The sequence below is a fragment of the Dipodomys spectabilis genome, unplaced genomic scaffold (assembly GCF_019054845.1).
Source record: "Dipodomys spectabilis isolate Male_0828 unplaced genomic scaffold, ASM1905484v1 ptg000115l, whole genome shotgun sequence".
In the NCBI taxonomy this organism is placed as follows: Eukaryota; Metazoa; Chordata; class Mammalia; order Rodentia; family Heteromyidae; genus Dipodomys; species Dipodomys spectabilis.
The window spans coordinates 5,867,065-5,892,140 of NW_024870792.1; the positions used below are offsets into that span (position 1 = coordinate 5,867,065).

Consider the following 25,076-nt stretch of genomic DNA (forward strand, 5'->3'; position numbering starts at 1 on the left):
CTGGAAGTGGCGCTGTGGCTCAATTGGTAGAGCACTAGCCTTGAGCTGAAGAGCTGACAGACAGCGCCCCAGGCCCATAGTTAAGGCCCCACAACTGGCAGAAAGAAAAGAAAGAAAGGGAGGGAGGGAGGGAGGGAGGGAGAGAGGGAAGAAAGAAAGAAAGAAAGAAAGAAAGAAAGAAAGAAAGAAAGAAAGAAAGAAAGAAAGAAAGAAAGAAAGAAAGAAAGAAAGAAAGAAAGAAAGAAAGAAAGAAAGAGAAAGAAGAAAGAAAAGAAAGAAAGCAGGCAGGCAGGCAGGCAAGCAAGCAAGCAAGCAGGCAAAAAAACGGAAGGAAGGAAGAAGGAAGGAAGGAAGGAAGGAAGGAAGGAAGGAAGGAAGGAAGGAAGGAAGGAAGGAAGGAAGGAAGGAAGGAAGGAAGGAAGGAAGGAAGGAAGGAAGGAAAGCAGCATTATAGCATTCCAAAATTACTTGGAACACCAAGTTTCCAATGGCACTGCTTTGGCTCTATGGCTGATCAGGAAGTATTTGGGGGCACTCTAGGCGAGCAGGGGTTCTAGGCTATTCATCTCCTCTTTGACCATCTAACCATTCATTTTATATAGCTGGAGTTCAACAAAATAAGCAATCAGCTCTAAATTCTTTTGTCAGCTCTGCCATTTTTTGTCTAGTCAATTAAATGATTTTTTTTTCTCATTCTAACAATCTAAATAGTGCTCTGGAGTCATGAAGCAATGGGAAATTTGATGCTGTGGTCCTCAATTCAAAATATTCAAGAAAATACCAGACTGTGGCTGGGTAGAGTAGAGTATGATACAGTGTTTTGTACAGATCTCCAAACTAACCATTCAAAAAATCAACACAAGCAGATATATCAGGGTAATGCCATGGGTACTGACTCTGAAACACTGACATCAGACCTATGGGCTAGTGTGGCACACTCATACCTGCTACAGAAAATTGCACCTGCCTTTATCTCAGGATTATTATTATTTTTTTTTGAGGGGGAGGGTCAGTGGTGGGGCTTAAAACTCTGGGCCTGGGAGCTATCCCTGAGCTCTTGAGCTCAAGTCGAGCACTCCACCACTTCCAGTCTTCTGGTGGTTAATTGGAGATAAAGAGTCTCACAGACTTTCCTGCCCGGGCTGGCTTTGAACAGTGATCCTCAGATCTCAGCCTCCTGTAGCTAGGATACAGGTGTTAGCCAACAGTTAAAAGATTTTTTAACTTTTGGCAGAACACATTTCACTTCAACAGTTATAGTCATATTTAAAGGAGGCTAATGAAGCTGTGTTCTACCTAACAGGATATCACATTTCAAGCTTTCAAACTTGTAAGTATATTGAAACAAAAGCAAAGTTTCTTAAAATCACACTTTAAGAACAGACCCACTCCTTGTATTGGATATTAGGGAAAAAACGTAAGGTAAGCTCAGTTGTAGAGAGGCTCCCTCATGTATGTGAAGCCCTGGGTTGGATCCTCTGCACCACAGAACAAATACACAGACAAATAAATAAATAAATGAAAATCAAGTACTTACATTGTGTTTTTAGACATACACATATATACCTATATACATGTATGTGTCTATGTGTATGTGTAACCATTTCATTATCTTCAAAAAATATATAAATTATATCATATTACAAAGCAAAGTTTGAAATGCAAAGGTTAACTGTCTACATATAAGAAAAAGAACCATTTTAATATCTATCTTAAAGACTTAGGTATTTAAATTGTTCTATTTATAAATACTTTTAAGAAACTGACGTAAAATACTCACAGTTACTTATCACACCTCCCAGTGGATCACCTTTAAAGTCAAATTCAATATCCATGTATTTGCCCTGTTAGAGAAAGAGTTGGTGAGTTTTCCAGATCACCTCAAAGTAGTTAATATACATGTTAAGGATAGCAAGTCCCTATGTTCATGCATTTCTTTTAAGTGTAGTTAAGAAAGTCAGGGTATAAAACCAGGATGCAAACAATATGCCTCTATAAATAATTCATGCTAAATACCTCATTGGCTCAAAGTTAATCTAGCCTGTTGCTAAATTAAGAACAAATCTTAGACATCATGTGGTTTTTTCATTTCAGACATGTTTTTCAAGCTTCAGGAGTATATGTCCTCAAATCAAGAACAAATACTGGGAATAAAGTAGTCCTTCCATATGCACTGATGGGGAAATACAATGATTTCATTTTTATAGGAAAAACACAGTTTAAGCCATAGTTACAAATTGCAAATATATCAAACAGGTTGAAATGCAACAAATAACAAACGCTATTTCTTGTATCTATTCCATTTGATTATGTGGTGTAACTGGCTCTGAATCAAAGACTAATTGTTGATTTTTTTGGCTTTTATCCTATTTAACATAATAATATAAACCCAAGTTCATATTGTACTTTATAGATGGTATCTTGAAATAGTATACACATAGTTTAATACTGTGATTTTTAAAAAAATTCATTTATAATTGCCTGGTTTAACCCAGACAGCTGTTTCTTGTTTGCAGCAGGGTATGTTGGTTTAGTAACTAAAGCCTTTGATTTTGTTTCATGTCTTACCTTAGTCAAACTCCAATAGATAGTTTGTATGTAACTCTCCCTACAAATTAATTTCCAAATAATAGGAAGAGAGACTAAACAGAACTACATGCAGCTCCATTAACAATGTAATTTGTGGCTTTTTATTGGCTTATGCAATGCTCCTTCCCCATCTCCTTTTCCATGGCATCTACCTTCTTAAGTTTTGTTCATTAAACAAACATCTACACCAAGCACTTCCTCCATGCTGAAGGAAAAGTAGGCACAAGAAAACACAAGACATCCTCCCCCCCCCCCTCCCCCCCCACACACACACCTTCAGGAATTGAAAGGAGTACATAGGACATTCCATTAGGGGAGTATATACTCTACAGTGGGTCATGATATGGACAAATAGCAAGGGGCAGAGACAAGGGGAGTACAAAGTGTTTGTTTCAGCTGAAATACCAAGTCTCAGTAGTTAGGCAGATAAGGAGACAGGAGAGTACACCAAGAGTAGACAGAAGAACTGGCATCTGTTAGGACAGTCAGTGAGGAATTGAGGCTAGAAGTTGGAGCACGTTGTGACTCGAGATACTCTTCTGACAGCAGGCCACATCATTGAAGACCTGCCAGCTTACAAGATCCACCTAGGTGGTGTGGAATGGACTGAAATAGAGCAAACCCAAACATATTATAGGTACCTCCTACAATTAGAGAAGTTTTGGTGGCTTCCAGACTTAGTAACAAAAGACAAAAGCAAATGAAATTGAGAGCTGTACAGAGAACCACAATGAACTTGGGTTGGGTGTAGGAGATGAAAGAGGATAAGAAGCTCCAGGAATGTGGTGTAGGCAACTGTGTACAGTGAAGTGCTCCATGATGGTGGAGACACAAGAGACAAAGAAGCTAAAGAGATAGTGAGACAGGAGTTGGAATGCTTTTCATTGTGACAGTGTATAAGTACATATATATGCACAAGTGAGCCACAGAACACAGGATTAAGTCAATTTTGAGGGCCTGGATGATCATGATGATGACAATGATGACTTATTTGAAGATTTATCTCAAAGAATAAGAGATGTGAAGAAAGTAAAATGAACACCACAGTGAACAGAAAAGGAAGCCATGAGACAGTAGAGAGAATCCCTGTGATAATGGTCCTAATGCTGTGCAGCTACATCCCAATTCCTCACCAAAAGCTTGTGTGTGATCTTATCATTAGTCTACTTGGAAATAATCAGCAGTTACCTGTCACTTATATGTAAAATATTGGACTCTAAAAGCAATATTTATTAGAGTCTTCCAGCTGGGGCCCTGACCTGTCTTTCTAGTCCTTGGTTCTAAGACTCCTTCACATACCCTCCTGTCTAGTAGCCCTAAGCTCTAGCAAACTCAGGCTTCTCTCTCTCTCTCTGCAGGCTTCTGAAAGCTGTATTGGCAGCACTTCATGCTCCTGATTTTAATGCACTTGAAACTAACAGGCTCTTTTAGACTGCCTGCTGCCACAGAGTCCTCAGCTTTTCCTCTAACTATCCAAAAACCTTCACTTGTTCCTTTCTAGGGAACTTAGAATTTTAGGGGTTGTTTTAATTGTCTTCAGATACATTCAATCATTCTAACTAGTATGTAAGCTTCTTATTAACAGATACTTTTTCATCAATAAATACCTTGTAGTAAGTTATCTACTATGGTGCCAGACACTGTCCTCGCTCCTACAACCATCATGATATCCAAGGAGGTCAGGGTACTCATTCTCATGGCCTCTATTAATGTCTCAAGTCAATGATCATGTAAGTGAGGTAACAGAATACAGTCATTCCAGACTAAGGTTAAGAACATAAAAGCAGGATGAATTCACAGAGCCTATGAAAGGTGTCATGGAATTGAAGGTGACATACATGATACACAATGCTGCTGGCCATGCACAGGTCTGGGGACAGGGCATACAACACAGAAGGACATGAAAATGCAAAGGCCTGGGGCCCTGAAGTGCTGGCTGAGAGTCACAAAGGCAAATCTAATTCTGGAAGACACTGAGGTAAAGCAAAAGAACACAGAGACGAGCTACCAACAGGATAGGCCCAGCTCATGCCAGTCCTGAGCCTTGACATGAGCTTGCATTTTATTCTAGATGCAAGAAGGTATCATGGGTACCTATCTACTACCTAAAGTAATGATCAACTTAAGTAAGGAAAGATTGCAGGCCTCAGGGGAAATGCAGGTAGACAGATTCATGCTTATGTTAGTGATGTAGCTCACACTTGTAATCCTAGCTACTCAGGAGGATGAGATCTGAAGATCATGGTTTGAAGTCAGCCCAGACATAAAACCCCATGAGATTCTTATTTCCAAGTAAGTACACACAAAAAAAGCTGGAAGTAGAGTTATGGTTCAAGTACAGAGCACTAATGTTAAGCAAAAAAGTTCAAGGACAATATCTAGGACTTCAGTCCATGCTCCAGCACTGGCACCAAAAAATAAAAATTAAACACCAACTCAGTCTAATTTTGATATTTTCAAAGTCTTACTAAATGAAAGATGAGCTAATGACATTTCCCCAACTCTTCAAGTTCTTCCCTATGCTCGCTCCAGTCCTATCTTGGTGCTTTTTTACATACTAGATGGAGAATGTTTTACCCACCCCCAGAAGACTTTGGTCAAACAAAAATAATGATACTCAGAGCCTTATTTTATTTTCAAAGCCATCAAGTCTCTTTCTTAAAAGAAATATATCTGTATGTCTGGGTGAAGAGGGGGACACTGTAAGGCACTTCTATGGATCCATTGGTCATACAAATGTCAGCTAAGATCAGAATATATTAACTATAACCTAATAGGCTCAATCAGTTTTCAGGGTAGAGATCAAGACATGTATTCTAGGTTCCCCAAACACAGCTCAATGAACTTTACTTTCCCTGGAATATATGCACAGGGTGCAAAACCAAGTGTTATTTAAATAGAATAGCTTTCAATATGGTAGTCCTATTATAAAATTATAAAAAGTATTTGGGTGTATTATTAGTCTACTCACAGATCACAAAACCTAGAAGTTACTAAAAACTGGGCACAGAATGATTTCCCCTCTCAAGTGTTAATCTCATATCTTAATGCCTGTGTTATAAGAGGATTTCTCTGAAGCCACTTAATAAGTTAAATCACTTGTCAAGTCTTTCACTAGATTTTAAATGTCACTAGGTAGTAATGATCTTTTAAGCAATATGGTTTTCTGCATTTGTATTGCTCACGTATTAAATATAGTTGTAAATACTTAAAGTATGTGGACATATCTTGACAACAAAACAAAAATTCTATCACACAAAGAAGCTTCATCATTAGAATTATCTGCCCACATTTCAATTCTAATTTTATTTATGCAATGAGATTAGCCATTAATACTCCATATAAAAAAGCATGGATCAAATCAGTCATAACAGCCTAATGGGCTAATCCAATGCCAAACATTCATAGCCTTAGAATTAGGAGCTTCTTTAGCTCTCCGCATTTTTAAGCTATAGAAACTACCTCCACCTGAGGTCATTCTCATCCTCAAGCACTGAGCACCTCAATGAGGAAAAAGCAAAGAGGGAACTAAAAGGAAGAGAGGGAAGATTAGGAAGGATATCTCCAGTAGGGAGGCATTATCAAAAATAGTCTCCAAGCCTGGCACCAGTGGCTTCCTCCTGTAATCTGAGCTACTCAGAGGCTGAGATTTGAGGATTGAGGCTCAAAGCCAGCCCAGGTAGGAAAAGTTCATGAGACTTTTATCTCCAATAAACTACCAAAAAGCCAGAAGTGGAGCTATAGGTAAAGCAAGCCAAAATAGCTCAGAGACTGTGCCCAGACCCTGAGTTCAAGCCTCAGGATTGGCTCACACAAACATAAAAGGTCCCTAATGGCACTAGTAGTGCATGGGGAAAGTCAGCTAATAAAGCAAATGATATTTTTGATATTTTAAAAAATGTACAGCCAGGCTGTAATCTAGCCACTTGCAGATCACAACTCAAAGCTAGCCTAGGCAGGAAAAGGCTATGAAGCTCATATCTCCAACTAACCACCAAAAAAGCCAGAAGAGAAACTGTGGCTCAAGTGGCACTAGCCTTGAGCAAATAAACTCAGGGACAATGTCCAGACCCTGAGTGCAGGCCTCAGGACCAGTACACACACACACACACACACACACACACACACACACACACACACACACACACGAGAAAATGTACAAATCACAGAAGAAAAAAATCAAAACACCACTATCACACTCAGCACATCTGCCTGGAATATGCTGGGGCAGTGTTAGTGTCTCTCTGAAGCCCGGAGGCAGGAAGGAGTATGGCATAGTTAAAGAGGCTCAAATATCATGAAACACCTTCTGGGCAGTGATGAGAGAGTAGGCTAGAAACATGCCAACAACTAGGTTCTTCCTAGCATTTTCCAACTCAATCAAGGCAAGGCTTCAACATGCTTTGGCTTTTACTATATATAACTCTATCTGTACACACACACACACACACACACACACACACACACACACACACACACACACACACACACACACACACACACACACACACACACACACACACACACACACACACACACACACACACACACACACACACACACACACACACCTCTCCACACCATTCCATTTCTCACAGTCCTTTTTACCTCTATATAAGTTTCAGAGTACTTCCCATCCTTTCTGGGACCACCAAATAAGAGAGAACATGATGTAGTATATAAACTTAACACTTAAATTTAGCTTTCTTTTTACCCAATATCTAAGTTTAATTTTAATTTCTAAATATTAAAACTCAGATAATTCAAAACTTATCCTAAATAAACTCATTTAAATTATTCATGTAATTTTATGATTGGAGAAATCAAGAAAACTTGATAAAATACATTACTCTAAGAATACTTACAAAGGAAAATTCCGGAAAGCAATTACACACATACATATATCCATATAAATATATGTATATGTCCATATATAATGTATTATATATCATGTATTATCTATGAAATAGATAATATATGAAATAATATAAATATATAATAAAATGTATAACAATATACAATATATATTATATAGCCATGTGATGTATTATATAACATATAATATATAATTATATATGATATGTATATAAAATAGATATTATAATGTATACATTATATAATAAACCTATAATTATATAATAAATCTATAATCTAATTATAGTATATATTATAATTCTGATAGAATTTTCGGTATCTCAGTAGATGGTTCTCTTCTCATTTTAAAAATGTATGTATTGAGAAATATTAAACATCTATTGATTGTTTAAACATATTCAAACCAAATATTAATGTTAATACTTAAGCTTGTACAAATACTCACAAATCTAGAGGAGTTGTCATTCCTTACAGTCTTGGCATTTCCAAAAGCTAGTAAGAAAGAAATAGATGCAAGGTTGAAACGGACAGAATTTCAAGCAGAAAAATAAAGCAAATATAGCATTTGACATCTATAATTCCTGACAAATTCAACTTGTAGCAGTGACATTTCTGTATAAAATTTTCATGGCATACATTTAATAAAAGTTTTATTATACATCCAGAGAAAAAGGAGGCATTTCTATAATTCATGGAATCATGCAAGTATTACACTAAAGATAATCTTGCCTGAGTCAAGCACCTTTTAACTCTATGAAACAGGAGTCAGGAGTGGACAGCCAGCAAAGCCTCTATTCTTCCTCCATGACCATCAGTGAACAAAGTTATTTAATTAATTACTTCACATTTCCAAAGATTTTATGGAGCTAGAAGATTCCTAACCAGAGAAGGAAGAAAAACTTAAAACTATTTAATAATTTTGAAATATGTGATTAATTATATAACCCTGAAATACAGAAAGCATAACACTGAGATTTGGAAATGACAGTCATTTCCAATAGTATAAAAGTTTCATTAGTTCATGGTTTAATTAGTTCATGTCTATCACGTTGTAAAACATTTTGGAAAAGAAAAGGAAGCTAAATTGGCCCATAATGCAAACTGCAAGGCTATCCCATCTTATTCAGAAAAAAAATCCCCTTTGGGATTCCCTTTTAAATGAGGGCCCATGAGAGAATCACATGGCGATACTGCCCCAGGTTGAGAATGCTCCTATTAACAAAGGTGAAAACAGAATGATTAGGTGAGAAGGTTGCTTTTTCATGCCTGTTTACAAAACTCCAGCAAATTCACCTGGGAAAATGGCAACAGGGTGATTATTATTATTATGAGGTATAAACTTAAGACATATAAATAGAAGGAACACCTATTTGATGCAGTACATCTCAAACTTTAACATGCAACCCTATCACCTAAAGATCTTATTAAAGGCAGACTCAGAGTCAGTGGGTCTAGGGAAGGATATGAAATTCTACATTTTCAGCTGGGCACTGGTGCCTCATGCCTGTAATCCTAACTACTCAGGAGGCCAAGATCGGAAGATTGCAGTTCAAAGACAGCCCAGGTAGAAAAATCCAGGAGACTCTTATCTCCAATAAACCAGGGGGGGAAAATCCTGAAGTAAAGACACGAGGGACAGCGTCCAGGCTCCTGAGGTCAAGCTCCAGTACCAGAACCAGAAAAACAAAACAAAATCCAAATCTTGAAACAGTTAAATGAAGAGATGTCATTTTCTATAGCTTCTTCATTAGTTAAGGTACTGAGGAGTAAAAAGATCAAAACCAATAGATGTTTCAGTCTTCTTACCCTACCACCCAAATGATAAAAACTCAGGGTAAGTCCATACAATACAATGCTGACACTGAAGCACAGAGTGTGTTTCAGAGTCAAGGCAATGTTCAGGGCTTAGAAGCATATCCAATAGGGAAAAAGGAGCTGACCCTGAATAAAAAGTACAACAGGTGAGGGTTCTATCTATACAAGGTATACACTATACCCTATTCATACACCTGATTCAGGTGTGAATGAATATACACCTGATTCATCCCTAGCTTCATGTTCTCAACACCTTATGGGTTAAATATCTGTACCCCTCTTCTCACTTGTGTTCTAACTCAAAATGATGGTTCTGAGTGGAAGAGCCTTGGAGGTTAGTTAGCTTTGGATGAGTCATGAGGATGGTGCACTCATGGAGGAACTAGTGCCCTTATAAGAGAAGACACTCGCTCCATCTTGCTTCCTCTCTCAAGGCATGCATAATGAGGTCTTGTGAGCATACAACAAGGTGGCAACTACTTGCAAGCCACGAGAAGGGCTCAGAATGAAAACATACTTTGTCAGCACCTTGATCTTGGACTTCTAGTCCCCCAAAATGTAAGAAAATATGTTGGTTTTTTGTTGTTGTTGCTTTTTTGTGGGTGTTTTTTTTGTTGTTGTTGTTTTGCTTAAGACATTTGGCCTGCGGTATTTTGTTTTTGAAGCCTGAGCTGACTAATACAAAGAACTAACTATAGAATGTGAGAGCCCTACAGTCAGTCAGCTTTCCATGGAAGAAAACTAGCCCTTAAGTGTTTCCCTGTTATGGGCCCCTGTTTCCCTGACAACAGAAATAACAAGCCACAGGTATTATCCTGAATGATAAAACAGCACTACCTCATCACATGTAAAAACCAATTGATCTCTCTTAAGAAAAAGATAATTAATTCAAATAAAAACTGAATTGGGGAAAAATGTTGAGAAAGCTCGTTTTCCATGAGTAAACTGTTTCCTCAATAAGCACCTGAAGTATGTGCAGGATGTAGCTTTTTTTGCTCAAGATGTTTTAGCATAAATTTCTCCCCACTCTTCCCAGTGGCCAACATATCCCAGCAAACCAAGTGTCCCCAAAACTAAATCTCTTTAAGTTATGTTGACCTAATCGACACAGAACATCCTACCTTCCAGGACTGGGTTGGACTGCAAAAGCTGTTCCTTGACTTGGTTAACTTCTGCTCCTTTCCCACAAACAGCTGCCACATAGGACATAACAAGTTTGCTGGCCTCTGTGGATGAAAACAAGCCACATTAGTCAATTATACAGAATTTTTTTTTTAATGTGATAAAGACTGGGGGAGAGAGAACACATTAGCAGTGCTTTCAGTTGCTTTTTTTTATTCCTCGGAGCAAATAATGTTTGGGAAATCTTTTTCAAATGTGTGCAATTTGAATTCAGTGACATGCCACTGGCTCAGATATAATAGGAATTGTGCTTGAAGGTTATCACTGGACTTTTAAAAAGATTGCTTAGTAACACAGTCAACAAAATCTCAGGAGAATTATATTCTTAAAGTAATCAAGTACATTCCACTATTATATTTTGTTTTACAAATGAGTCAATCCAAGAATAACTTGGTAACCTGAGTATCTTTGCCAAATGTGTTTCTAAGGTTGAAAAGAACTGCTCAGAATGTTTCCTAAATCATGTTAGTTTGACCACAATTAAGACAAGATTGATTACTCTTCAATTCCAAAACTAAGCAGCTTTAATGTGAGAACCTGATCAAGCTCTCCAGGGCATGGCCACTTTTTGTATGCTTCACAAGTATCCTGGAAAGTTAAGCTGAGAAAAAACAAAAGTAATACAAAAAAATACAAAAAAGTTCTTAGCTCAAATTGAAGAGGTGGACAAAGTCTCTACTCAGTGGTTTTATAAATCCATGTTACCTCTCAGGATCTGTGTCCTAGAATCTAATTCTTTAAACATCAAATTTCCAAGAATGTTAATAGATACCCAAGTTAAAAGAGTGACCCAGAGTCAAATGACTTTGGGGCCACAATGAGTAACATACTGTGAAACAAGCTTCCTTATCATGGGGCTTATAGGCTTTTATGTGCTCATGTACATTGTGAGACTCTAGCATCTGTGTTTTCCCCAAATTTACTTGCCATGGAATCTGTTTCCTGCAGAACTGTCAAGTTTATAATCAGAATCTAGGAAATGCTCAACTTGTGAATGTAGGCAGAATGAACTTAAACCCCTGTCTGAGTAGTCGAAGCATGCAAACCAATCTTCTAAAACCTGCTTTATCTCAAATGTACTCTAGTACCACTGTGTGGGCAGGAGACCTTCCCAGACACGAGTGATGCTGCCTTTGCTTAGGGTGTAATGCAGCAGTCCTAACACTGCTGCTTCTTGAGGGGAGAACTGCAGGAAGATTTCAGTCCATCTCCCATCACTGAGAAAATCGTGAAGAACTGGAATGCCACTTTGGATGCATTGTCCACCATGTGTTTTAGGGTCTTTGAGGAACCTGAAAGTACAGTTCACAGGATGTTCACATCATTGAGAATCACACTCAAAACACGTCACATTCATCTCAAGTCCTAAAATGACTGCTTTTGGAGGAGTAGCATATACGGCTCGGGACTGGTAAATGATCTCAGGGAGCTGAGGATTATGGCTGAAGGATGGATCCTTATTCAGTAATTAGTGTTGAAAACCCCTCCAATTTGCTTTCTGGATAATGAAAATGGGTCCAATTAGATTCGCGGGTGGTCTCCCAGTTGACTGCGGCCGTCTCCCTTTACAGACTGTAAGTGTACAATGACAGTCTTTTTTCATCGTTTCTCAAGCTCACATGATACATTCTTTATTGTTTAAAGTTCATGAACCAGATCTCCCCTTGTTCTCAGGGTTTTACTATACAAAAGCTGGTAAGTTATGTGTACATAGTCCTGTTGCTCAGGTCAGGCTGACATGGCCTCTAATACAGAGTCTGCATATGATATCATTTCACTTGAGTCCTGGGAGACACATTTCCCTCTGTGTATGACTGAGGTGGAACTCTAGTTACCACAGAGTATTTCCTTTCTAGGTCCACTGGCTCTCAAGTCTAGGTAAGACTGCCCTGCCCCTAGGGCAAACTTCTCATCTCTTAGTACGAACACTCTAAAAGTTACATGTATATTCCCAACTTTAGAGTCTACTTCCTCAACCACTCGTCTCCAGGCTTGCTTCCTCATTCTTTTGCCTTCCTAGCAGCATTTTTGCTCCCTACTCCCACCCCTGCTCTCACAGATATTATTGTGTATACATTCTTTCTTCACATAAATTTCTAGCCTGTCCTTTCACCCACTATAAAAGGAGGAGATAGAGATAGAAAAGATTTAGGAACAAAATAACTATCTTAAACAGGTCACATGCACTTTAGATAATAGGATAAGTTGCCTCTTAGGTAAACTTACAAGAAACATAAAACATAAAAGGCCTGGGGGTATCTTATTTATTCTGTTAACTATGAACCTTCTATGGTGAAATCTCTAATTTAGAGCCATCGGAGTATTCTGGAAATTCTGGCCTGTCAGAATAGACTACAACCATTTCAATAAAGAAGGGGAATCAAGAATGAATAAGAATCTTTTGGTGGTCAATCCTATTGATTTAGCCTCCACATTTTCTGTGCCAGACCAGGGGCTTAAACTCACAGTCTGGGTGCTATCCCTAAGTTTTTATGCTCAAGGTTAGCATTCTATCACTTGAGCCACAGCTTCACGTTCAGCTTTTTTGGTTGTTAATTGGAAATAATAGTTTCATGATTTTTTTTCCTACTGGAGGCTGGTTTCTAACTAGCCTCAAATCTCCTGAATAGCTAGGATTACAGGTCTAAGCCACCACCCTACCACTGGCACCTGGCTTTCCAAGAGACCTTTTAATGGTCAGAAATAAAAGAGGTCAAGTTCTCTCAGGATCAAATCTGCCTGACCAAAAACAGACACCTTAGGATTTGAATCAGGCAATCAAACTTATATAAACTAAAAATATCTACTCACATATGAAAATGGTTTGATTATTTTAATTGAAATTACAAGTAATTTTTACCAACTCAAATCATTGAAATAAAATTTTCAAATACAATTCAAGAATATAAAGTCATTTTATAGTTAACTTTAAGTTAACTTTATAGTTAAAGATGTTTTTAACTTTATTTTCCAAATTGTTAAAATAGTTCTATGTTCACATTTTTTAGGATTCACTATTTTCAGAATTTTGTTAATGAATTCATTTTAATGATTCACATTTGGATGCTGGGGATAAAGAGACAATTAAAAAGAAATGTTTAAGCCAGGTATTGGGGGTTTGTGCCTATTACCCTAACTAGTCAGAAGGCTAAGAGCAAAGGGCTTATGGTCTAAAGCCAGCCGGGGCAGAATAGTTTGCAAGACTCCATTTTCAATTATTCAGCAAAAGGACAGGCTCACCTGGTAGTGTACTAGGTATGACCAAAAAAGTTGAAAAGCATCACTGGCAAAAATAAATAAATAAAAACCCCCAAATTCCAAACAAATTCATCCAGTCTACAAGAGACAATTTTTCTTGATATACTTGATAACTTAGGCAATTCTTGAGGTATTACTTTAGCGAAATGATTAATAATAGTAAGAATGAGTTGTAAAATCCAACAGTTGACATTTTCATAATATTTCTTCATGGTTATCTCATGAAGCTTTCTGCTTTCTGCTTCATTTTTTGTTTCTTCAGTGTTCAAGTTGAAACTCAATTCAAATATTTATACATTTATACAAGTCAAACGTCCATGTATTAACCTTCTGTAAATAGAAAATATATTTCTGAAGAGAATCAAAAATTGACTGTCATCCTCCATATTTCAAAATCTAAATTCTATCCTACATTGACTATTAAACATAAATAGGATTCAAAATTGACAAACTGTAATAGTTATACTTAGAACCAATTTCTGATTTATTGCTTTCTCTAACTCACCAATACTTTACATATTCAAATATATGTATCACATGGCTCTGATGGTTACTTGCTTGAATCTTAAAATCTGCAAACAGTTACACAAGCAAAATATGAAGTCTTTCATGTTAAACTCATTTCTCACCAGAAAATGGTAGAGCACTTAAGTTTCAACATGAGTATTCTGTACCTATGGACAAATGACCATTACTGAAATATTTTTTCAAAATATCTAGCCCAGAATGAATTTTTACAAACAATGGAAAAGAGATATGGATAAAAGGAAGCTTTAACATCATATAATTGTAAGAGCAAGAAATTAAAATCTGTATGTTTTGGTACTTTGCTTTAGGCTTTGAATAATAAATGAATTTACACATTGTCATGTAAGTTTTGCACTTTGAAAGAGCAGTATGTAAAGGAAAAGGGAAAAGAAATTGTTTCAATTAAGGACATTGATCTAGGATAAAAAGCTTGGAAATTTCACTCCTAGAACATAAAAACATCTCTCCAAGTGGGCTGGGAATGTGGCTTAGTGGTAGAATGTTTGCCTAGCATTCATGAAGCCCAGGGTTCAATTCCTCAGTATCACATAAACAAAAAAGCCAGAAGTGGCACTGTGGCTCAGGTGATAGAATACTAGCCTTGAACAAAAGAAGCTCAAGGACAGTGCCTAGGCCTGAGTGTCTCAGGACTGGCAAAAAAACAAAACAAAAAATAAAAAAAAATGCCTCCATGTTAACTAGATTCCATTGTTGTGTTGGGAAAAAAAATAGGAATAAGCACTGCTTATTATGAGCTGACTTTCGTGATTCAAATAAATCTGGAGGTCAATAGGTTTCTAGGGATGTTTTCAGATCATGTGTGTCATTTGCAGGTCACTCACAGATCACATTACAGATGTCATACTACGCATAGAAAAGGGGCTACTCTTTTACACACAACACTGATTTATTATTATCCTTAAGCTAAGATACTAAGTTGTTCTAAGGGCCAAGCATTGGCAGTTCTGGTGGTTTAGACACTAGAGTAAGACTACTTATTATATCAACAAGGCCATGTTTGTGTAGTATGAAATAAGCCATCTAGAAGAATATCTTTTTTAGCAGTCCTGAGTCCACAAGACTGCAATAGAACCCATCTGCAGTACATCCAAATTGATGGGACAAGCAGCCAGCAACTGTTCCAACCAGAAAATATCAAAGCCTAGGTCTTGCAATAGGAAATGCAGCCTTACTAAATAAGAGTGATATTTTCATTGAAATAAAATTTCATGTCTCCTACTTCTAAAAAAGCACTAGAGAATCTCTAGTATTTCATACAAAACATGTGGCTCTCTCCTACCTGGAGAAGAGAAAAAAAAAAAAAAAAACAGAAGCTTGCTATATTTTGTCCTTGAGTCAGCTTAGCTATTCTGCTTCAATATGGATATTTTCAGTGGTGTGCGACACTCATCTGTGTTTAGGCTACAGTAAATCAGTGGCATCTCTGTCACTGACAGTCCGAGAACTATCAAAGACACAAAGTAGGACAAGGTCATTTGGGGTTTAGATCTAAAGGTCTTAATGAGCTAGGCAAGCTGCAAAACTCTTCTAGCAGACGGCTGATGAGTTCCTAGAAACTGATGTAACCGTAAAGTTAGAAACTAAGTAATTTATAATGTTTTCTTATGTCAAGATCCTCTCTTAGGCACAGAGATTTATTCCAACGTCCTTGGAAGAATGTAGCTCTGATGGCTCCCTCATGCTCTGCTTCCCTGCCCCCTAGCCATGCCTGAATAGCCTGCCACAAATTATCTGTATCCACGGTAGTGAATTGTGAGTTCACTGCCTAGAAATACTTGGGCACTTTTATGAGGCATGATGAATTTTTTATTTAGCACAGCAGTTGATGAATTAAATAGCACCCAAAAGGACTCAAAGAGTTCATGCCTCTCCCTAAGTGCCCATGTTATATAACCCAGCAGCTTAAGAGCGTCTCCAATGTTTAAGACCAATCATATCACCATCTGCTGGGGGCGGGGGGGGGGGGGGGGGGGGGGTCGCGGGTAATGACCTAGTTAAATTAATTACTTCATATAAAATAAGCTCTCTAACACTACACTGTGCACTGTAGTTCTTTATAAACTGTGAAGTACAGATTCTAAATTAAAAGAGATACTCGATATAAAGTATGTAGCACAGTCTAGATCCTCAGTATATGTCAGTTCTAGTTCCATTTATTTGCTTTTCACATTTATTTACGCACACAAAATGTTAATAACTACATGAGCTAAAAAATAAAATTGTTAAATCTGAGAATAAGATGATAGAATATTTGAAAAGCCATCTGGCTTCCTTCTTTCCTCAAGAGTTGAGATGAAACCCTCTTTCTCCAAAAGTCCCCATACTGTCTACATTATCTTCCATCATTTCATCTCCCTTAAGTTATCTTCACAAAATAAGAGACTTTTGAACAACACACAAATTCTAGACTTTACTCAGCATTGGAGTCTTAGTGGCCATTTAAAACAACAGTCAAATCTGAAGCCAATTTTCATTCACTGATTTCAAAAAAGAAAAGAACACAGAAAAAGATAGGAGCAATTCAGTAAAACACAGGCGTCTCTTTCCAGAGTGGTAGGAGATGCTGAAAAGAAGGGCTCAAGGGTAGCAGCCACCAAGGAGTGACAATGTAAAGACAGCTATGGGGAACAGTATCCATTTCCCACTATAGGAGGTTTAGGAATGATGGGCGACTAAAGCACCCAAGAATACAGTTCATGAGGAGTTCTAGGAGCACAATAACTCAGTAATTACAAAAATGCTTGAAGCCACCACGACTGCTCAAGGCCGGCCAATTCACAGACTATTGAGTCTACTTATGAGAGGAGGCTTTAAAATGATAGCAATTTGAAAAGTTTGTTTTGTCTATTGAAACTAAAATGAAATATTAGGGCCTGTATTTTCTATGCCTTCTTTTATATCATTTTGCTAATATCTGTCAGCCATGGCTGGGAAGAGAGGTAACATAGGACCTCTCCAGCCAAGACAAGCCCTGCTTTTTAGGTTGACATTCCCCCAGGCTCCTAACTCTAGTGTGCTGCAAGTAGAATGGCAGCCCTGTGAGACATCCATCCATTCTGCAGCAGACAGACAACAAGGACCTAGCAAGGATGAAACCCAGGAACGCAGACAGAGAGAAAAGATTTCAAATGGTGGTTGGGGGAAAGCAACAGGGCAAGTCACTGAGCAGGAAAAATAAGACGAGGAAACTACACAAAAAGGACAAACTGCTACTAAGAGGCACTGAGGTATTTGGGGTTTTTTTTGTTTTGTTTTTTGCTAGAAAGCGTGAATGCTAACACTGTGAAACAGCACCAGCCACCTCTGCTCAGATTTTCAGTAAAGAACCCATGAGCCCACTAGGAGATAAGACTCTGTTCGAGGAGCAGGAGGTACAGTGAACAGTTCTGAGAAGGAGAACATCATAATGGACAGGGCTAATTAGCGGGCCTTCTGCCTTCTTGGAATATATGTTCCAAGGGAAATGAAGAACTAGCCAGAACCAATCATACCCACTGCTCATGACTCACTTAGGAACAAATTGATACAATCAGAAAAACATATAGCATTAGTCATGAAGAAGGTTCAAGTTAAAAAAAAAAAAAAAAACTAAAGAACTTAAGAGGTTTGGGAATATTTTCATGTCTTCTTCCCAAGTGAAAATGAAAAGGAAGCTATCAGAAGCAAACAGGTAATACAGCAGACACCATCAAAAGCATGGGTGCCAGGAGATACAAGATACCAAAATATAAATACCTCTGGTGAAAGGTTGAATTTTTTATTTGTCTGGCCTGATTCTTCTTTGATTTTGAAAATGGTAATTAGGTATTTTCAAACCAAGTGAACAACTAACTCTTAAGTCAGAATGCAAAATGAAAGAAAAGAAAAGACATCCATATTTTAAACTTCTGTGTGGTTTTCCACACAATGTCAGCTTGGAGACAAACAGGAAGCTGCATTGCTTCTAAGAATGAAATCTGGTTCACATGACAGGACTGGGCAGTGACAAGGAAGGGATAAAAGCATTGTCCCAGATGACCATGTCAGGCTCAAGTTCCCACAAGTTAAAAAAAAAATCTAAATAGTCAAACAGTGGCTATAAAAAGAGGCTGTAAGATAGTAGTAAGAGTTTTCATGTATTTTTTTGTAAAGAAAAAATACATATAAAATATTCAATCCTTTCAGCATCAGAGGGAAACTAGAATGAGATTAGTATGCCCGATGTCCTTTCTCACTTTTTAGCAGAGATAAGGTATAGTTATGGCTTCCCAGTGCTGGAGGAGTTTAGCATGTTTTGCAGAAGTGCTCTAACCCTGTAAGGCACAGAGGCTTTGGCATCTTCAAGTAAGTGAAAGGCTGTGATGTACCCCCCCCACAGCCTGCATTAGAAAAGGCCTGAATCCAGAATCCAGCCGGGCAGGCACCAGGAGCCTGAGGCCTGTAATCCTAGTTACTGAGGAAGCTGAGATCTGAGGATCTCAGTTCAAAGCCAGCCCAGGCAGGAAAGGTCATGAGACTCTTTTTTTTTTGGTCGGTTGTGGGGCTTGAACTCTGGGCCTGGGCGCTCTCCCTCAGCTCTTCAGCTCAAGGCGAGCGCTCTACCACTGGAGCTACAGCGCCACTTCCAGTTTTCTGGTGGTTTATTGGAGATAGGAGTCTCACAGTCTCTCCTGCCCGGGCTGGCTTTGAACCGAGATCCTCAGATCTCAGCCTCCTGAGTAGCTAGGATTACAGGCGTGAGCCACCAGCGCCCGGCGGTCGTGAGACTCTTATCTCCAATAAACCACCAGAAAACTGGAAGTGGTGTTGTGGCTCAAGTGGTAGGGCGCTAGCCTTGAGCTGAAGAGCTGAGGGACAGCACCCAGGCCCAGAATTCAGTCCCATGACCGACCGAAAAAAAAAAAAAAGGTCCGAATCCAACTAGACACCACGTTATGGGACCCTGGTGATACCCTGCCCAATCCACACTGAACACTGCCTGACCATGTCATAGACTCTGGCAAAGCAGAGCCCACTCACAGTGGCCTGTGACAATGTGTGTGCGCTATTGAGGTCCCCTGGTTTTCTCTGTTGTCCTTCTATGCAACATTTCCCTTCCACAGAAGGTCAGATTGTCTGGTGGTGGCCTCACCTGTTTTTCCTGCTCCACTTTCCCCGGTAATGAGAATACATTGGTCTTTATCTTGATCTCGGAGGGATCTGTATGCTTCATCTGATAGGGCAAAGCTGCAGGGGAGAATGGGGAAAAAATTCTTTAGCATTCAGCTTGTTAGTGTGTTTTTATCAGATGTAACTCTGGATTCTTTAAAGAGAGATTCTGATTTTCTCTGGAGAATAGGCGAGGTTATTGCATTTTATTTCTTTCAAATTCTTAAAATACATCAATAGAGCCCTACTTTGTTGCCCATATTACTTTTTCCATACATTTTCTATTAGCCAAAGCTGCACCACCTTATTGTACTCCTAAGCTAAGTCAATGTCATATCACAGGTCCACAAATGAAACATGTTGAGATTATAATGTTCACTGGAGTTTCGATATAGCAAGGAAACACCTACAAGTAGACAAAATAAAGAAGAAAAATCTTAGAAAATACTCTCAACTACCAAACAGCTGATCTTATCATCAAGAAGCTAAACAGAAAATCATTGTCTTTACAATAAATGATGGAATTGCTAAGACACCGAAGTCACAATTGGGCTTCTTGTGGTTCTAATCCAGTCCCAAACTCTGCAGGGTCTCACTCTACCTTGCAATGGTAGAGGTTCCCTATGAAGGCAGGTTAGACCCGTCCTCCTGTTGGCCTTCCGCTCCTCAAAATGCATTAACAAATCATCCTTTCCAGTTAAATAAAAAAATACTTTGGGCAGCATGATAATACTGAAATAGATGAATTTCCTCCTTTTTATTTGTTATCAAGTAATAATTGAGGGTCTAGTATGCAATAAGTATAATCTGGGATTATGGATGTAATACTCAGCCTCCCTCATGAGAAGAAACAAAATAAAGAGCAAACAAAAAAAAATGGTTAGTCAATATGCTAAGATGAATAAGAAATGTGCATAAAAGATGGTAGCGTACAATTAAACTTAGCTACTAGTAGTACTGATGAATTTAAGGTCAGCCCAGAAAGGTTGAAGTCCCATCTCTAAAACAAAAAATAAAAACTTGGGTGCCAGTGACTTACATCTGTAATCCTAGATACTCAGGAAGTAGAGATCTAAGGATTAAAGTTCAAAGCCAGCCTGGGCAGAAAGTGTGTAGAACTCTTATCTCCAATTAGCCACCAAAAAGCCCTTTGAGAGAAAGGGTTAAGAGACAACACCCAGGCCCTGAGTTCAGGCCCCAAGACCAGCACTAAAAATTAATTAATTAAAACAAGAAAATAAGAAGTGGTAGACAGCTCAAGTGGTAGAGAGCGTGCCTATCATGTTTAACTCCCAGGGGGAAAGATTAAGAAACAAGCTGCAGATAGATAGGCAGACCCAAATTAAGAACACAGAGGGAACAGGCAGCCACATCACAGGACTGTAAACAGGAAATAACGAATGCGGAGCAAACATGGAGGTCAGACAGTAATTTTAACTAAGAACAGTCACATTTACCATGTACTAGAACAGTCCCTAAACACAAAGCAAGGACATTAACAACTGCCAGTGTGAACAGTGGAGCCAGGACTGACCACTCCTCCTGATCACTGCCAGTATACAGTGTTCCTGCATTCTGACCTACTAGCAGGGGCTTGTGGGAGAGCATGGTCTGAAGGCAGGGAGTCTGTTTAACCTTGGCCCAACAGACAATAAGGGGGGCTGTCTACACCAGTTAAGGACGTCTGTTTTTCTTTAGAAGGCATATGGAGGCTTAACACTGACAATTTGTTTACTGGACCCATTAATGGGCCAAGAACTGAGAAGAGGTATCCTGGTTTTCTTAATCAGATCTAATGCTCAAAACAGTACTTCAAATTGATAACCTACTGAGAGAAAGGGGGCATGAGAAGCTCATGACCCCTGACTCCCTTTCTCAGGAGGGTCATAACTTGAACTAACACCATGAACCACCATCTTCTCCCTTTCATCATGTTCTCTTAGAGATACTTGTTATTATACCTTATCTTCTGGCTTGTCTCCTGGAAGATGTTAGAGGAGAGTGATCTTGGCTTGTAACTCTCATTGCAGGTACAAATGCATTCTAAGTGCATTTGTTGAGTGAATATATGAATATAAGGAAGAATAAAGACCTAGAAGGAAACATAATTAAAAAAAAAAATCTCCAGGAGCTGATGGCTCACGCCTGTAATCCTAGCTACTAAGGAGGCTGAGATCTGAGGATCTTGCAGTTCAAAGACAGCCCAGGCAGGAAAGTCCATGAGAGTCTTATCTCAAATGAACCATCAGAAAACTGGAAGTGGTGCTGTAGCTCAAAGTGGTAGAATGCTAGCTAGCCTTGAGCATAGAAGCTCAGGGACAATGTCCAAGCTGAGTTCAAGCCCTACAACCAACAACAACAACAACAACCAGGGACCCAGGGTCTTTTTAAGTATCAGGCTGCTCTTCGCTTGTTCATTTGAACAATGCACACTGAACTCTTTCTGTCCCTCAAAGCCTTTCCAACAATTCTTTACATAACCAAAGTCTTACTCAAGATCCACAATGTCTCAGTGGCCTTGGTAACCTTCTAACAGCATTTTCTAACTTCCCAGGTGTTTCTAATTCCCTCATCCCTTCCTTGTACCATTACACACAGGGATAGGATGGAGGCACACGCAGTCTAGATATGGCTTTCAGATGGACAACTTTACCTATATGGCCTCCAGCTAAGTCATTCACGCCAAAAAACTTTAGTTTCTCTGTGTATAAAATGCAGATTTTAGTCAATCAATTGGAAGAGTCAATAACAGTATATTAAGATGTTCTTGAAATATAAAGCCCTAAATATGTGTTAGAACACTTTCTGTGTTATAATTAGTTATATCCAGTTCTTCTGATCCTATACAAGAACACAAGCTCTTCTAGAGCAGAGGCTTTCTATCCAATTAATCTCTGTACTTTCCACAGTGCTAAAGCATAAAATGTAATTAATACCAAGACATGAACGCATGGATGAATGAGTAGATTCTCTCCAAGCAGCACCATAGGCACTCCTGGAGTGAACCTTATAAAAAGGGCAAACATTCAGAAATTATTTCTTCCATAATAATGAAAGGAAAACCCTTCTTAGAATTCTTTTTTTTTTTTTTTTTTTTTTTTGTTTTGTTTTGTTTTTGGGTCCGGTCGTGGGGCCTGAACTCTGGGCCTGGGCACTGTCCCTCAGCTCTTCAGCTCAAGGCTAGCACTCTACCACTTGAGCCACAGCACCACTTCTGGCTTTTTTCTTTTTGCTTATGTGGTACTGAGGAATCGAACCCAGGGCCTCAGGCATGCAAGGCAAGCACTCTACCACTGAGCCACCTTATTAGCCTTGTTCCTCCTTCCATTTGCTCCTCATACCCTTTCGTTGTTGTTGTTGTTGTTGTTGTTGCCTTGGTAAGAAATGCAGGAATGGGGGGGGAAGGGGGGGAAGGAGAAGGATTGGGATTGGGGGGGAGGGGGGAGGCTGGGAAGGGATGTGAAGGGTAAACCAAAGGAGGAGGCTGCAATGCTGGGTAAGAAATGTACGCATTATCTTGCCCATGTAATTGTAACCCCTCTGTACAGTATGTTCACAAATAAAATAAATTAAAAAAAAAAAAGAAATGCAGGAATGTACATTATAATGTGTACAAATGAAGTTTTCTGGCCATACACATTTACTGAACTCTTTATGGATCATTTAAAACAAACCTTTGTTCATATAATGCCAGGACTGAATATATATTTATACCAATATTGGATCCGAAGTAATAGAAAATTGCTTCAATCAACCAATCACTCCTCTCCTCTACCCATACATACCCCCCCAACCCCCCCCCCCGCCCCACATATACACACAGAGGCTGGAGATCACCAAAGGACTCTGCCATGAATATAATTTAAGTTAAAGTTGAAGACTTATTTTTTTCTTGTGGGTCCATTTTGAAATAGTCATTGCTCAGTATCCATGGTGCTCATCTCCAGGAACCTTCCCCAACTTTCCACCTCATTTTTTAAAATTTACACACACACACACACGCATGCACGCACACACGCACGCACGCACGCACGCACACAAAACCTAGGTTGCTCAAGCCACTTATATAAGATGATCCAGTGTTTGCCTCACCTGTGACCATCTTCCTATATAATTGAAATCATCTCTCTTCCCCAGAGTACCTAACACAATGCCAATGCTAGGCAAACAGTTGTAATACTATACTGCTTAAGGAATAATGACAAAAATCACCTGCATGCATCAGTACAGACACATTTTTTTCCTAGTATTAGTTTATCTGAGGTTCGTTACATCCATGGATACAGCCAGCCAACTGTTTTTAACCACTATCCCCAAAGATAGGGCTTGATTCACCTAATGGAACTATAATTTTACATAAGACAACAGGCTAAAAGAGATTATTTATTCTTTCAGGACTCTAGAGATTGCCATGAAAATTTATCAGCTACAGTACTTCAGCACTGGGAATGCTGACTTGTGCCACTGACACACCCATCTCAAGTACTGTACATACGTCATCTTATTTACCTTTTACACTTGACTTCTGTTTTAATGATCAAAGGGAAGGGTCCTACATACATAGCCCTCTTCTGGTTTGTCTCCTCTTCCTCTCTGGCAACATGAATAAGTGCCCATTCCTAAAACGAACATTTTTCCGACCTGGGCCGGTTCACCCCTCCTTAGGCAACCTGGTGTCCCCCCGCTCCCGGGAGGTCACCATATTGATGCCGAACTTAGTGCGGACACCCGATCGGCATAGCGCACTGCAGCCCAGAACTCCTGGACTCAAGCGATCCTCCGGGCTCAGCCTTCCGAGTAGCTGGGATTACAGACGCGCGCCACCGCGCCCGGCGAACATTTTTAACTACAAAATAAAACCACATGCCAGTCCTTCAAGCATCTCTATAATTAAGGAACCTAAATAAATCCTTAGAAAAGTTTTTAGTTAAAACCAGTCATGACCCATATGCTCCTCATTATTTTGTGACCATGTCAGCATTGTTATTTCCCACACACAGAAATGAGTGGTTAATTATAATATAATGATGATAACGTAAAGGGGGTGAGCATGGTTTCTGTGGCACCACATCAAGAGCATGGGTTCTGTCATCCAGTTAAGCTCTCTAAGAATAGGGTCAGCCTGACATTAACATGCAGTATTCCCCTCAGCTCCAGATCAGCTACACGGCTGTTCACTGAACCAAATTTTGCCCAATACCATGTATATCCACCACTTACTTCCAAACAGCTGTATCTATCACTTTTAGCTTTAGAAGGTTGGCTTGGGGCTCATCTGTTATTTCTGTCAGGGTGGAACGTTGGGTTGCACATTTAAAACTGCCCAGCTGGTATTTATGCTCCTCTTCCATCTTATTTCTGCTCAGTGTTAATCACAGTGGTTCTTCCTACATGGTCATCACAGGCAATAGCAGGGCGTCTCCCCCCCCAAATTCTCTGTGTTCCACCCACCCTGCCATTTCCTTGCTAAGTTTGCTTCACCTCAAATGCAAAGCAGAGAAGATATTGGCAGTCCTCAAGTACAACAAACGCCACCACTACCCAAATCTCCCCCTCCCCCTGGCACTGCTCAGGCCTTCAGCCTCTGCAACTCGTCCCTAATGAGTCACTTGAGAAATCTAGCCCATTTGGAGAACTTTCCATTGATTCTCTTTGACAGTCAAAGTGTTTAACAGAACAGA

At 39.1% G+C, this 25,076-nt stretch overlaps 1 protein-coding gene across 5 annotated transcripts in view; it reads right to left on the reverse strand.

Moving 5' to 3' along the window:
• The window catches only part of Myo1b (myosin IB), a 173,453-nt gene that overhangs the window by 73,696 nt on the left and 74,681 nt on the right, over positions 1–25,076 (reverse strand). For all 5 annotated transcript variants that reach the window (XM_042688266.1, XM_042688267.1, XM_042688270.1 and 2 more), the window contains exons 4-7: positions 19,379–19,473; positions 10,401–10,505; positions 7,910–7,956; positions 1,781–1,844 (exon numbers count right to left, since the gene is read on the reverse strand). In XM_042688266.1, coding sequence (XP_042544200.1) covers positions 1,781–1,844; positions 7,910–7,956; positions 10,401–10,505; positions 19,379–19,473 — 311 coding nt within the window. The remainder of the gene's footprint in view (positions 1–1,780; positions 1,845–7,909; positions 7,957–10,400; positions 10,506–19,378; positions 19,474–25,076) is intronic.